At 40.9% G+C, this 15937-nt stretch overlaps 2 protein-coding genes across 4 annotated transcripts in view; both read right to left on the reverse strand.

Moving 5' to 3' along the window:
• LOC308700560 (protocadherin gamma-A1-like) overlaps positions 1-15172 on the reverse strand; it is a gene marked incomplete at its 5' end in the record, with an annotated part of 176556 nt that extends 161384 nt beyond the window's left edge. Inside the window, one exon of one of the 3 annotated variants that reach the window (XM_081382209.1) lies at positions 12797-15172. In XM_081382209.1, the coding sequence (XP_081238335.1) occupies positions 12797-15172 (2376 nt within the window). Of the gene's footprint in view, positions 1-5201; positions 7697-8726; positions 11103-12796 lie in introns of those variants that run through there. The other 2 variants (XM_081382208.1, XM_081382220.1) reach the window with 2 other exon arrangements.
• On the reverse strand, positions 167-3405 carry LOC308701244 (protocadherin beta-16-like; the record flags this gene model as incomplete). The annotated part of the gene is made up of 2 exons (XM_081383442.1): positions 906-3405; positions 167-196 (listed from the first exon to the last, which is right to left on the reverse strand). Exons 1-2 carry the CDS (start codon positions 3279-3281, stop codon positions 167-169), a joined length of 2406 nt encoding a protein of 801 aa, XP_081239568.1. The 5' UTR covers positions 3282-3405.
• Positions 15173-15937: the final 765 nt, after the last annotated feature.

Below are 15937 nucleotides of genomic sequence, written 5' to 3' on the forward strand. Positions count from 1 at the left end.
CCCCTACACTAACCCTACCCCTAAACCTATCAATCACAGAAAACTTTTGGCATTTTTTTTATTTCAAAAAACACCATTTAGTATGTTTTAGTATGAGGGCACAGATGTCGTCATAAACCATGTTTACGTTGTAATACCCAGCATGTCATTATACACATTTGTGTCCTCATAAACCATATACAAGAACATACAGGCCCTGACAGGAGGAGGACAGAGTAAAGGTACACAGGACCTACAATTTCCACACTTTTATTAGCCCCGGGTCCAGTGGACCCGAACATCCTGTGTGTAATATAAATGTGTAGGGGGGGTGTACAGTGTGTTTTCATTGAAAATGTGTTCTGATATATATTCCTCACAGAAAATGAGCCAAGGCCAATGAGTCTCAGTTTGAAAAAATAATAAATTGTATCATTTTTCTTTTGATAAAAAAATGAAAACGGGTCCAACAGACCCGAACACCATACAAGGGTTAAACGGGGTTTCAGAAATGGTAATGATCAAAGTCATTGTATTTAAGCAAAATGCGTCTCGACAAGCAAAGATCAGATTTGCACAATTTGGCCATTTTTCACAAGATCCCAAAGTAAAGTCAAATTTGCTTGTGCGATCAATCAAAATTGCTTGTGCACGTTGTAGCTGACATATTATAGAATACTTGCATAAAGAGAACCACGTGCAAAAAACTAACCAATAAAAACTATTATTTTAAAAGTTTTAATGTAGCTAGTTTTCAGTCTTCAAATTAACGCTCAAAAATGTTCATACAAAAAGCACTGAAATAAGCCAAGCAATATTTTTAACAAGAGAGCCTTATGACACTGCCACTCTGTAAAGACAAAACCTTTTTTTTTTTTTTTAAAAAAAGATAAAAATAAAAATAAGAAAATATTTGTTAGTCCTACCTGAAACGAATCGTTGATTTCCGCATCAAGTCCTTCAAGATCATCCACAGCGGACTGAGTCTTTTTCAGAGTCAGGTCAGCAGTCAGTGTGCCCTCATTATAAGATCTGACGAACTTGAAGTCACTAGTGCGCGAGCCCGTGGTCAGGTACGCGTCATAATTGTAAGCGCTGCGGAGAGTTCCCGCGCCCTCCACCTCTGCGTAATTTGGAGGGAGATAGGCGCTGGGAATGGCTACAGCTCCATCAAACAACAGTCTGGGCTTTCTCCTGCGACAAAACCTCACGGCCAGGATGATGATGATGAAGGTCAGGAAGAAAGTGGAAACGGACACCAGCGCGATGATCAAATAAAACGTCAGTTTGGAGCTGCTCTCGTCATGAGACATGTCCTTCAGTTCTGGAACTTCAGCCAAGTTATCTGATATGAGTAAATACAACGCGCACGTGGCTGAGAGAGAGGGCTGTCCGTTATCTCTCACGGACACAATAAGGTTCTGTTTCATGCTGTCAGATTCAGAAATATCCCGCTGCGTCCTGATCTCCCCGCTGTGGACACCGATAGTGAAAAGTCCCGGATCAGTCGCTTTAATAATGTGATACGAGAGCCACGCGTTCTGTCCAGAATCCGCGTCCACGGCGATCACCTTGGAGACCAGGGAGCGCGCCTGCGCAGCTTTGGGGACCATCTCGGTCATGAAGGAGTTTCCTTCCGGAGAGGGGTATAATATCTGAGGAGAGTTGTCATTCTCATCCGATATGAAGACACTCACGGTCACGTTACTGCTCAGAGGAGGAGAACCGTTGTCTCTGGCTAACACGAGCACTTTGAAACTCTTCATCTGTTCGTAATCAAACGACCTCACGGCATGAATGACCCCGGTGTCTCCGTTAATGGATAGAAAGGAGGACACCGATGCGCCATTGACATCAGAGGACAACAGAGAATAAACTACAGTGCCATTCTGTCTCCAGTCCGGGTCTGTAGCTGATACTGAACAAATAGAGGAGCCCGGTTTGTTATTTTCTTGCACATGAGCTCTGTAATTCTGCTCCTCAAATACAGGTGGATTATCATTCACGTCAGCTACAGTCAAGTGAATATTCTTAGTGGAAGATAAAGGTGGAGAGCCCTCATCAGTAGCAGTGATTGTAATATTATAATCAGAGAGCAGCTCGCGGTCTAATTCACCTGTGGTCACCAGAGAATAGTAGTTTTTGATTGAAGGAACGAGTTTAAATGGGACGTTTTGCTGAATGGAGCAGCGCACCTGTCCGTTATTCTCAGAGTCTCTGTCCTGAACATTAATGATGCCAACCTCTGTACCGGGTAACGCGTTCTCGGGAACGGGGCTACGCAAAGATTTTAAACGTATCTCCGGAGCATTGTCATTAACATCTGTAAGTTGAATTACAACTTTAGAGTCACTGGATAAACCAAATCCATCTTTTCCTTCTACACGTAATTCATAAACAGCTTCGTCCTCGAAATCAAGTGCACCTGTAACTTGAATGTCACCTGTATGAGGGTCTATCGAGAACAGCTTTCTAGCTCTGTCAGAGATACGACCAAATTCATACGTCACTTCTCCATTTTGTCCCTCGTCAGCATCAGTAGCGCTCACTGTCACCACTACAGTATCTACAGGAGAATGTTCAGGTAGACTGACTTTATAGACGGCCTGACTAAAGACTGGAGCATTATCATTAGCATCCAGCACAGTGACGTGTATGGCTACAGTCCCTGATCTCGGTGGAGTCCCGCCGTCTACCGCAGTGAGAATTAAAGTCACCTCTTTCTGCTGCTCACGATCCAGCTCTTTCTCTAGCAGTAATTCCAAATTCTTTTCTCCGTCTACATTTGAATTTATAGTTAGTTGAAAATTATCATTTTTTTGTAGATTGTATTTCTGAACTGCGTTCTGTCCTACATCAGCATCATGAGCCGAATTCAAGCGATAGCGAGTTCCTCGGTCAGCAGACTCTGTGATTTCAAATGTGATCACATCCTTTGAGAAAACAGGCGAATTGTCGTTAATATCCTGAATTTGAACTGAAACACGGTGCAGCTCTAAGGGATCCTCAAGCATGAACTCAAATTTTAAAACACATGAAACCCTGTCGCCACAAATCTCTTCTCTGTCGATTCTCTCCGCTACGGTCAGTTCTCCAGTATTCATATTAATGTCACAGTATCGTTTTCTGTTACCTTCAGTATCAATGCGAGCCTTACGAGATGACAGTCTGTTCACATCGAGTCCGAGATCCTTTGCTATATTTCCAATCACAGATCCGCGTTTCATCTCCTCCGGGAAAGAATAGCTCACGTCTCCATAAGCGGTGTGCGCCATCAGCACGAAGAACAAAAGGCCAAACATCTCAGCAAAAACGCAGAACGTTTGAAATGCCTAAGTAATTAAGTCCAGGAACACAACAGTATACATGTAAAGGAAAATATACATGTATTGTAAATCTAAATATAGAAATGTAGACAGAATTACAGTATATGAGGCAGTCTCCGTCGACGATGTTCTACAATGAGGCGAGCTTAAAAGCCCTGTGTATGACATCAGAAGCAGGGTGGAGAGATGTGTACTGAAGTCTAATGGTTTTGCAGGTGAACAGCGACACTATGAGTTAAAATAAAAAACTGCATGATATATATTTTTTAATCTCTTGACAGAATTAAGTGCTTGGAATGTACGCCGAACTGACATATGCTGAAGTATTTTGAGAAGCAAGAACAAGCAGCGACATTAACTGAAGACTGAGAGATAAATAAAATAGCAACATATAAGGTACTGATAAAAAATAAATAAAAAAAACGGTATAGAAGGCTACATTATATATGAGCAAAATACCCAAACGTCGAGAATAAATGCGGATGCAGCACCACGGACAGCGACAGTAAAACCTGCTCAACGCTATTCCCATTCCTACTTAAATGGTATTTAAAAACTGTTGACATCGGAATTAAATTTCCCTTATAAGCCACATTTGACATAAATGAGACATCGATGAGAGAAACGCAAAATTACATAAAACAGCAATATTTTGTCATAGATTCGATTACAAAAATACGAATCATTATAGGCACAAAAAGAGAAGTTAGAAAAAACGTTAAAATGCGCTCGACAAAACGATTAGTCAAAATAACAAGTCAGTTTCAGATTTATTTATTTAAATCTGACCAAAAAGGCTAACTGTAAGCTCTTTGAATAAAATAATAGCGACTAAAAAGAACGCAAAACTCAATAGTAACACGACTTGTGAAACATGATACATTATACATGAGCAAAATCTAAATATGAATTAGATTAATTTATACATTTTTCAGATTTTAAACTGAACCTCACAAATGTTTATGTGTCTAAAAGCACTTGAATGAGGCGCGCGATCTTGCTATTTTAAAGAGTATGTTGTCAATGAAAGCAATCAAATAAATTGCATACACATTTACTCTGTAAATCCAGTCAATACCTCAACCGTTTAACATCATCTGTTTGTCTACAGCGAACTGTGATGTCAGTCCTGAATATGACACCATGAACACCATGAGTGGAGAGAAACAATGTGAAGGCCAACGGTGGCACTGGTAAACAACAACACAGGGTTAAATTAGGAAACTCTAATAACTGACGATAAATGCCAAAACTTGGATAAAATGAATGAAATGACTTTCCAATATCAATGGCCCTGACCAACCAAACATTCTCGTAGAATTTAAAAGAGAACAAGCTCGATTTTTAAGAGCATCTATTCCTAAAAACACGACTGTGTTTAGACACAGTATAGAGCAAAAAACCTCACCAGCAACAGACACTGCCTGTACAGAACCATGGACAGCAAATAGAAATATGCCCTTTTCAACTAATTTACCATCCAACATTTATTTATTTGTTAACACGACGGGAAGACAAAAAAAAAAAGAATAAAATAAACAAAATAGCCTATAGAGAAACTCACCAACTATTCACACCGCATCGGATCACATGATGTGAGTTTACGCCACTTCATAACAACTGTTAACATTTCTGAAATTCCTTTAAAAAATGTTTTATAACAATTTGCCCCTGATTTACAAAATTATATAAAAAAAATACAAAAATAACTTGATTTTGTATTAAATAATATATGAAAACACTGACATAACTTTTCAGACTTCAAACTGACCCTCTAAAATATTCAAGTCTACAATAACACTTGAGCGAGCCACGTATTGTTTTCTGGCCGATGAAAGCAATCAATATAAAACACATATAAAAATTAAATCTATTTAAAAAAAAAGTTAGTCCTACCTGAAAGGAATCGTTGATTTCCGCATCAAGTCCTTCAAGATCATCCACAGCGGACTGAGTCTTTTTCAGAGTCAGGTCAGCAGTCAGTGTGCCCTCATTATAAGATCTGATGAACTTGAAGTCACTAGTGCGCGAGCCCGTGGTCAGGTACGCGTCATAATTGTAAGTGCTGCGGAGAGTTCCCGCGCCCTCCACCTCTGCGTAATTTGGAGGGAGATAGGCGCTGGGAATGGCTACAGCTCCATCAAACAACAGTCTGGGCTTTCTCCTGCGACAAAACCTCACGGCCAGGATGATGATGATGAAGGTCAGGAAGAAAGTGGAAACGGACACCAGCGCGATGATCAAATAAAACGTCAGTTTGGAGCTGCTCTCGTCATGAGACATGTCTTTCAGTTCTGGAACTTCAGCCAAGTTATCTGATATGAGTAAATACAACGCGCACGTGGCTGAGAGAGAGGGCTGTCCGTTATCTCTCACGGACACAATAAGGTTCTGTTTCATGCTGTCAGATTCAGAAATGTCCCGCTGCGTCCTGATCTCCCCGCTGTGGACACCGATAGTGAAAAGTCCCGGATCAGTCGCTTTAATAATGTGATACGAGAGCCACGCGTTCTGTCCAGAATCCGCGTCCACGGCGATCACCTTGGAGACCAGGGAGCGCGCCTGCGCAGCTTTGGGAACCATCTCGGTCATGAAGGAGTTTCCTTCCGGAGAGGGGTATAATATCTGAGGGGAGTTGTCATTCTCATCCGATATGAAGACACTCACGGTCACGTTACTGCTCAGAGGAGGAGAACCGTTGTCTCTGGCTAACACGAGCACTTTGAAACTCTTCATCTGTTCGTAATCAAACGACCTCACGGCATGAATGACCCCGGTGTCTCCGTTAATGGATAGAAAGGAGGACACCGGTGCGCCATTGACATCAGAGGACAACAGAGAATAAACTACAGTGCCATTCTGTCTCCAGTCCGGGTCTGTAGCTGATACTGAACAAATAGAGGAGCCCGGTTTGTTATTTTCTTGCACATGAGCTCTGTAATTCTGCTCCTCAAATACAGGTGGATTATCATTCACGTCAGCTACAGTCAAGTGAATATTCTTAGTGGAAGATAAAGGCGGAGAGCCCTCATCAGTAGCAGTGATTGTAATATTATAATCAGAGAGCAGCTCGCGGTCTAATTCACCTGTGGTCACCAGAGAATAGTAGTTTTTGATTGAAGGAACGAGTTTAAATGGGACGTTTTGCTGAATGGAGCAGCGCACCTGTCCGTTATTCTCAGAGTCTCTGTCCTGAACATTAATGATGCCAACCTCTGTATCGGGTAACGCGTTCTCAGGAACGGGACTGTTTAGAGATTTAAGTATTACCATAGGGGCGTTATCATTGACATCAATAACATCTATTATTACTGTACCATGACTCGCTAACCCTTGCCCATCTTTGGCTTGAATTGGCAGCTCAATTAAATTCTCCTCCTCATAATCAATGAGTCCTGTTAGTTTAATCTCTCCAGACAACGAATTAAGAGAAAATATTTCCAGAAGGCGTTCGGATAAATGACCAAATTCATAGGCAACTTCTCCATTTTGTCCCTCGTCAGCATCAGTAGCGCTCACTGTCACCACTACAGTATCTACAGGAGAATTTTCAGGCAGACTGACTTTATAGACGGCCTGACTAAAGACTGGAGCATTATCATTAGCATCCAGCACAGTGACGTGTATGGCTACAGTCCCTGATCTCGGTGGAGTCCCGCCGTCTACCGCAGTGAGAATTAAAGTCACCTCTTTCTGCTGCTCACGATCCAACTCTTTATTAAGAACGAGCTCGCCATATTTTCTTCCATTTGAACGCGTTAATACACTAAGAAGAAAGTGTTCATTGTCTTGCATTACATATGTCTGCACTGAATTCATACCAATATCCGCATCGTGGGCCTCATCTAATAAATATCGAGATCCTTTGTCTGCTGATTCCCGTATTTCGAATTTTATTACACTTTGTTTGAACTGTGGTGAATTATCATTTATGTCCTCGACATTGAGAATAAAGCGATGTAGTTCTAAAGGATTTTCCAGCACCATTTCCTGATTAATAACGCATGAAGCTTTCTTTCCACAAATCTCTTCTCTGTCGATTCTCTCCGCTACGGTCAGTTCTCCAGTATTCAGATTAATGTCACAGTATCGTTTTGTGTTACCTTCAGTATCAGTGCGAGCTTTACGAGATGACAGTCTGTTCACATCGAGCCCGAGATCCTTTGCTATATTTCCAACCACAGATCCGCGTTTCATCTCCTCCGGGAAAGAATAGCTCACGTCTCCATAAGCGGTGTGCGCCATCAGCACGAAGAACAAAAGGCCAAACATCTCAGCAGCAACTACTGAAATGCTTAATAAACTGAGAAGAAATTATATCCAGATAAACAACAAATATGTAAAATAAATCACAAAATGAAGAAATTTAGAAAAATAGACTGACTGCCTAATATACAGTCCTTCTCTCACTGTAGACGATTTTGTATAACGAGACGAGCTCGAAGCCCAGCGTATGACATCGAAACAGGGTGGAGAGATGTGTACTGAACACACACGTTGTTTTGCAGGTCAACAGCGACACTATGAGTTTAAGTAAGAAACTGCATGACATCCATTTTTCTCACAGAATTAAGTGTTATAGTATACAAAGAATGGGTTTTGTGTACTTATTCAGCAACTATATCCTTATTTTATTGTAATGCAATTGTTTGGCTAAGCAGAAGACAACATCAACATTCCCTGAAGTGGAGAGATAAAAACACAAACCCAGAATGTATATTATTAAAAATAAATAAAAATAATAATAAAATAAAAAGCCATGGAGGAGTAGAGAGTTACAAATACGCAAGAGCAAAATATCCAAACACCAAGAGTATGACAGTGCAGAACCACGGACAGCAACAGGGGAAACCTGCCCTCTGCCATTGCCAATCAGATTAAAATGACGTTTAAGATGCTTCGCTAAACGGAAAAATTACTGAAACTGACATCCGAAATTAATTCCCTTATAGCTACATTAAAATACATCAAAATACATCAATGAAAACGTAAAATTACTTAAAATATTAACACTTCCTCATAAATTCAACATGTCCTCGTAACAGTAAAAGATTTCTAATAAACAACTTTTACCGCTTTGAACCCAAAATCGCAGCTAGTGCCAAAAAATAAACAAGAAAAACAAAAACACATCGATTTGCGAATCATGCCACATATTAAAATTGTTCATACTAGACCAGACAAAAAAAAAAAAAAAAAAAAAAAAAAAAAAGCAAAAGACCACATAATGCAGATACTCTTCTGACTTTAAACTGACCCTCAAAAATATTTGTCCACAAAAAAATAAATAAAAAAAGATTGAAAAGCCACGTGATCTACCAGCAACAGAAAACAATGCCAGTGAATGCAGTCAAGTGGGGGAAATACACTTTCACAATTTCAAATGACCAAATTATTTTTTAAAGAAAGACTTAGTCCTACCTGAAAGGAATCGTTGATTTCCGCATCAAGTCCTTCGAGATCATCCACAGCGGACTGAGTCTTTTTCAGAGTCAGGTCAGCAGTCAGTGTGCCCTCATTATAAGACCTGACGAACTTGAAGTCACTAGTGCGCGAGCCCGTGGTCAGGTACGCGTCATAATTGTAAGCGCTGCGGAGAGTTCCCGCGCCCTCCACCTCTGCGTAATTTGGAGGGAGATAGGCGCTGGGAATGGCTACAGCTCCATCAAACAACAGTCTGGGCTTTCTCCTGCGACAAAACCTCACGGCCAGGATGATGATGATGAAGGTCAGGAAGAAAGTGGAAACGGACACCAGCGCGATGATCAAATAAAACGTCAGTTTGGAGCTGCTCTCGTCATGAGACATGTCTTTCAGTTCTGGAACTTCAGCCAAGTTATCTGAGATGAGTAAATACAACGCGCACGTGGCTGAGAGAGAGGGCTGTCCGTTATCTCTCACGGACACAATAAGGTTCTGTTTCATGCTGTCAGATTCAGAAATGTCCCGCTGCGTCCTGATCTCCCCGCTGTGGACACCGATAGTGAAAAGTCCCGGATCAGTCGCTTTAATAATGTGATACGAGAGCCACGCGTTCTGTCCAGAATCCGCGTCCACGGCGATCACCTTGGAGACCAGGGAGCGCGCCTGCGCAGCTTTGGGAACCATCTCGGTCATGAAGGAGTTTCCTTCCGGAGAGGGGTATAATATCTGAGGGGAGTTGTCATTCTCATCCGATATGAAGACACTCACGGTCACGTTACTGCTCAGAGGAGGAGAACCGTTGTCTCTGGCTAACACGAGCACTTTGAAACTCTTCATCTGTTCGTAATCAAACGACCTCACGGCATGAATGACCCCGGTGTCTCCGTTAATGGATAGAAAGGAGGACACCGGTGCGCCATTGACATCAGAGGACAACAGAGAATAAACTACAGTGCCATTCTGTCTCCAGTCCGGGTCTGTAGCTGATACTGAACAAATAGAGGAGCCCGGTTTGTTATTTTCTTGCACATGAGCTCTGTAATTCTGCTCCTCAAATACAGGTGGATTATCATTCACGTCAGCTACAGTCAAGTGAATATTCTTAGTGGAAGATAAAGGCGGAGAGCCCTCATCAGTAGCAGTGATTGTAATATTATAATCAGAGAGCAGCTCGCGGTCTAATTCACCTGTGGTCACCAGAGAATAGTAGTTTTTGATTGAAGGAACGAGTTTAAATGGGACGTTTTGCTGAATGGAGCAGCGCACCTGTCCGTTATTCTCAGAGTCTCTGTCCTGAACATTAATGATGCCAACCTCTGTACCGGGTAACGCGTTCTCGGGAACGGGACTGTTAAGAGATTTAATCACTATAACTGGAGAATTGTCATTAACATCTGTAATTTCTATAATTACTTTAGTGTCCGAAGAAAGACCAGCGCCATCTTTTCCCTCAATGAGCATTTCATAGTTTACCTCCTCCTCAAAATCAATTGGGCCTTTAACTTTAATCTCTCCACTATTTTCATTAAGATCAAATAATTCTTTCGCAATTCCGGAAATTCGGCTGAACTCATAAAACACTTGTCCATTTTGTCCCTCATCAGCATCAGTAGCGCTCACTGTCACCACTACAGTATCTACAGGAGAATTTTCAGGCAGACTGACTTTATAGACGGCCTGACTAAAGACTGGAGCATTATCATTAGCATCCAGCACAGTGACGTGTATGGCTACAGTCCCTGATCTCGGTGGAGTCCCGCCGTCTACCGCAGTGAGAATTAAAGTCACCTCTTTCTGCTGCTCACGATCCAACTCTTTATCCAACACTAACTCAATATTTTTTCCACCATCCGCCTTTGTACTTACAGATAAAAGAAAATGCTTATTATTTTGAATCGAATAGCTTTGTACTCCGTTCTGTCCTATATCAGCATCATGCGCCTCATTCACGCGGAACCGCGCACCTTTCACAGCATTCTCACTTATCTCAAGCTTTATCGTGTCTTTAGGAAATGTTGGCGTGTTATCATTAATATCTTGTATTTGGATAGTGACACGGTGTATCTCCAATGGGTGTTCTAGAACTAATTCAAAATTAAGAGCACAGGAAATTCTTTCATTACACAGTCCCTCTCTGTCGATTCTCTCCGCTACGGTCAGTTCTCCAGTATTCAGATTAATGTCACAGTATCGTTTTCTGTTACCTTCAGTATCAATGCGAGCCTTACGAGATGACAGTCTGTTCACATCGAGTCCGAGATCCTTTGCTATATTTCCAATCACAGATCCGCGTTTCATCTCCTCCGGGAAAGAATAGCTCACGTCTCCATAAGCGGTGTGCGCCATCAGCACGAAGAACAAAAGGCCAAACATCTCAGCAGCAAAGCAGAACGTTTGGAATGCCTAAGAAATTAAATCCAGGAACACGACAATATGCATGCACAAAGAAAACAAATGTAAATCTAAATGTAGACAGAAGTACAGTATATGTTGCAGTCTCCGTCGACGATATTCTGTAACGAGACGAGCTTGAAACCCAGTGTATGACATCAGAAGCAGGGTGGAGAGATGTGTTCTGAACACACTCATGGTTTTGCTAGTGAACAGCGACACTGTGAGTTAAAATAAGAAACTGCATGACATTCTGACATTATGAAGTCCTGGAATATACACCAAACAGGGTATAGGACTTTCTGCAACAACATGAACAAGCAGCAATATTTACTTAAGAGATAAATAAGACCACAACATTTATGTTACTCAACGTGTATGGTACTCAAACAGTGTAAGCCCTCCGTAAATGCCTGATCAGCACCACGGACAGCAACACAACAACAACATAAAAAAGACAAATGCTCTGCGCCATTTTCAATCCTAAAAGAGCTTTAAAAAGTGTTGACATCAGAATTTAATTGCATTCATAAGCCAATTCACATCGGTTCGAGAAATGCAAACCTACTTAAAATAGCATCAGTTTATCCACGAGGACACAAACTAATGTTAGATAAAATGTCAAAATGAGATTGACAGAGCTCTTAGTCAACGAGATTTACTTATTTCCCCAAAAGATTACTGGTGAATAACTTTAAGCTCTTTACATTTAAAATATAGCGACTAAAAAGAATGAATAACTTATAAAACACAGCGATTCATGAAACCTACAATTCCTCAAACATTAAAGCGCAATATACTAATGCATCTCATATACATCTTACAATATACTTCTTTTCGCACTTAAAACTGCATCTCAAAACTGTTCATGGGTGTAAAATAAAGCACTTTAATTAACCGCAATATAGTCAATTAAAATGCAAATACAAATTTACCATAAAAAGGCTATATTTAAAAATACTTTTATATAAGATTTCGTCATTACTTAAAGACACTTATGTCCGCATCAAGTCCTTCACAATCACAATACAAAAAAGTAACAAAAAGTTCACATGTAAAGCACAACGCAAATGACTGAATCTTGATCACGGTGAATAAACGCTATTGGTGATACCACAACATAAGGCGACATGCTCCGCAACAATAGCAGTGGCTCAAGACGCAATCCATCGGCACGTCACAAGTTTTAGTGGCGCATACCAATGACAACCGGATGTGGATGTGCCGCTAAGCACAGCGGCATGTGGCTTGGCTTCTGTGCGTAAGATGCCATGTCACTTAATGTAAATATCGCCTCTCCATAATATTAATAATAAAATCCATAATATCCGAAAAATTACTCACATGGATGTTTTTTGCAGCTGACAACCTTATTTTCTTAATACAAAATATTGACATAAAAAAAACAAAATAAAAATAATAAACCAATTAAATGTATGCACTTTTCAGATTTCAAATAGATTTTAAGTCATGTTCATGTTTTTAATATAAGGCACTTGAATGAGTCACGTGTTCTTGTTGTCAAAGAACTACATTTTAAATACAAAACGACATTTAATATGGAATTACAGACAATAAAATGTAAAATAAATAAATAAATAAATAAATAAATAAATAAATAAATAAATAAATAAATAAATAAATAAATAAATAAATAAATACTTTGTTAGTCCTACCTGAAACGAGTCGCTCATTTCCGCATCAAGTCCTTCAAGATCATCCACAGCGGACTGAGTCTTTTTCAGAGTCAGGTCAGCAGTCAGTGTGCCCTCATTATAAGATCTGACGAACTTGAAGTCACTAGTGCGCGAGCCCGTGGTCAGGTACGCGTCATAATTGTAAGCGCTGCGGAGAGTTCCCGCGCCCTCCACCTCTGCGTAATTTGGAGGGAGATATGCGCTGGGAATGGCTACAGCTCCATCAAACAACAGTCTGGGCTTTCTCCTGCGACAAAACCTCACGGCCAGGATGATGATGATGAAGGTCAGGAAGAAAGTGGAAACGGACACCAGCGCGATGATCAAATAAAACGTCAGTTTGGAGCTGCTCTCGTCATGAGACATGTCTTTCAGTTCTGGAACTTCAGCCAAGTTATCTGATATGAGTAAATACAACGCGCACGTGGCTGAGAGAGAGGGCTGTCCGTTATCTCTCACGGACACAATAAGGTTCTGTTTCATGCTGTCAGATTCAGAAATGTCCCGCTGGGTCCTGATCTCCCCGCTGTGGACACCGATAGTGAAAAGTCCCGGATCAGTCGCTTTAATAATGTGATACGAGAGCCACGCGTTCTGTCCAGAATCCGCGTCCACGGCGATCACCTTGGAGACCAGGGAGCGCGCCTGCGCAGTTTTGGGAACCATCTCGGTCATGAAGGAGTTTCCTTCCGGAGAGGGGTATAATATCTGAGGGGAGTTGTCATTCTCATCCGATATGAAGACACTCACGGTCACGTTACTGCTCAGAGGAGGAGAACCGTTGTCTCTGGCTAACACGAGCACTTTGAAACTCTTCATCTGTTCGTAATCAAACGACCTCACGGCATGAATGACCCCGGTGTCTCCGTTAATGGATAGAAAGGAGGACACCGGTGCGCCATTGACATCAGAGGACAACAGAGAATAAACTACAGTGCCATTCTGTCTCCAGTCCGGGTCTGTAGCTGATACTGAACAAATAGAGGAGCCCGGTTTGTTATTTTCTTGCACATGAGCTCTGTAATTCTGCTCCTCAAATACAGGTGGATTATCATTCACGTCAGCTACAGTCAAGTGAATATTCTTAGTGGAAGATAAAGGCGGAGAGCCCTCATCAGTAGCAGTGATTGTAATATTATAATCAGAGAGCAGCTCGCGGTCTAATTCACCTGTGGTCACCAGAGAATAGTAGTTTTTGATTGAAGGAACGAGTTTAAATGGGACGTTTTGCTGAATGGAGCAGCGCACCTGTCCGTTATTCTCAGAGTCTCTGTCCTGAACATTAATGATGCCAACCTCTGTACCGGGTAACGCGTTCTCAGGAATGGGGATTTTAACAGATTTAGTCATTATCGTAGGGGCGTTATCATTGACATCAATAACATCTATTAATACAGTACAATGACTCGCTAACCCTTGACCATCTTTGGCTTGAATTGGCAGCTCAATTAAATTATCCTCCTCATAATCAATGAGTCCTGTTAGTTTAATCTCTCCAGACAACGAATTGACAGAAAATATTTCCATAAGGCGTTCGGATAAATGACCAAATTCATAAGTCACTTCTCCATTTTGTCCCTCGTCAGCATCAGTAGCGCTCACTGTCACCACTACAGTATCTACAGGAGAATTTTCAGGCAGACTGACTTTATAGACGGCCTGACTAAAGACTGGAGCATTATCATTAGCATCCAGCACAGTGACGTGTATGGCTACAGTCCTTGATCTCGGTGGAGTCCCGCCGTCTACCGCAGTGAGAATTAAAGTCACCTCTTTCTGCTGCTCACGATCCAACTCTTTATTAAGAACGAGCTCTCCATATTTTCTTCCATTTGCACGCGTTAATACATTAAGAAGAAAGTGTTCATTGTTTTGAAGTATATATGTCTGCACTGAATTCATACCAATGTCCGCATCGTTTGCTTCATCTAATAAATAACGAGATCCTTTGACCGCTGATTCCTGTATTTCGAATTTTATTACACGTTGTTTGAATTGTGGTGAATTATCATTGATATCCTCAATACTGAGAATGAATTGATGTAGGTCTAATGGATTTTCCAGCACGAGCTCTTGCTTAATAACGCACGAAGCTTTCTTTCCACAAATCTCTTCTCTGTCGATTCTCTCCGCTACGGTCAGTTCTCCAGTATTCAGATTAATGTCACAGTGTCGTTTTCTGTTACCTTCAGTATCAATGCGAGCTTCTCGACTTGACAGTCTGTTCACATCGAGTCCGAGATCCTTTGCTATATTTCCAATCACAGATCCGCGTTTCATCTCCTCCGGGAAAGAATAGCTCACGTCTCCATAAGCGGTGTGCGCCATCAGCATGAAGAACAAAAGGCCAAACATCTCAGCAGCAAAGCAGAACGTTTAAAACGCATAAAAAAATAAATTCAGGAACACAACAATATACATGTAAATGAAAACATAAATGCAAATCTAAATATAGCAATGTAGACAGAATTACAGTAAATGTTGTAGTCTCCGTCGATGATTTTCTATAATGAGGCGAGCTTGAAGCCCTGTGTATGACATCAGAAGCAGGGTGGAGAGATGTGTACTGAAGACACACATGGTTTTGCTAGTGAACAGCGACACTGTGAGTTACAACAAGAAACTGCATGATATTTGTAAATCTCTGACAGGATTAAGTGCTGGGGGATTTAGGAGCAAAACAAAACCCAAACCAAGAATAAATGCCGATCAGCACAATGGACAGCAACAGTAAAACCTGCTCAATGCTATTTATATTCCAACTTAAATGGCATTTAAAAATCCCTCACATCGGAATTTAATTTCCTTTATAAACCAGATTGTACATAGCCTTAGGGACACATCGATGACAAAAAACGCAAAAAGACATACAACTGCTAAATTGTATCATAGATTCGATTTACAAACATCCGTATTCATATTAGCACAAGGGATTTTAGAAAAAACTATAAAATACGCTTGACAAAATGATTAGTCAACAGAAAGAATCAGTTTTCAGATTCATGTCAACAACAGAACTGTAAGCTCTTTGAATAATAATAAAAAAAAAAGCTAGTGACGAAAAAAGATTGAAAATCCCAATACGTAACACGACTTGTGAAACGTTACACTTGGCTTAGA

The sequence above is a fragment of the Scardinius erythrophthalmus genome (assembly GCF_964197995.2).
Source record: "Scardinius erythrophthalmus genome assembly, chromosome: 13".
NCBI classification, from domain to species: Eukaryota; Metazoa; Chordata; class Actinopteri; order Cypriniformes; family Leuciscidae; genus Scardinius; species Scardinius erythrophthalmus.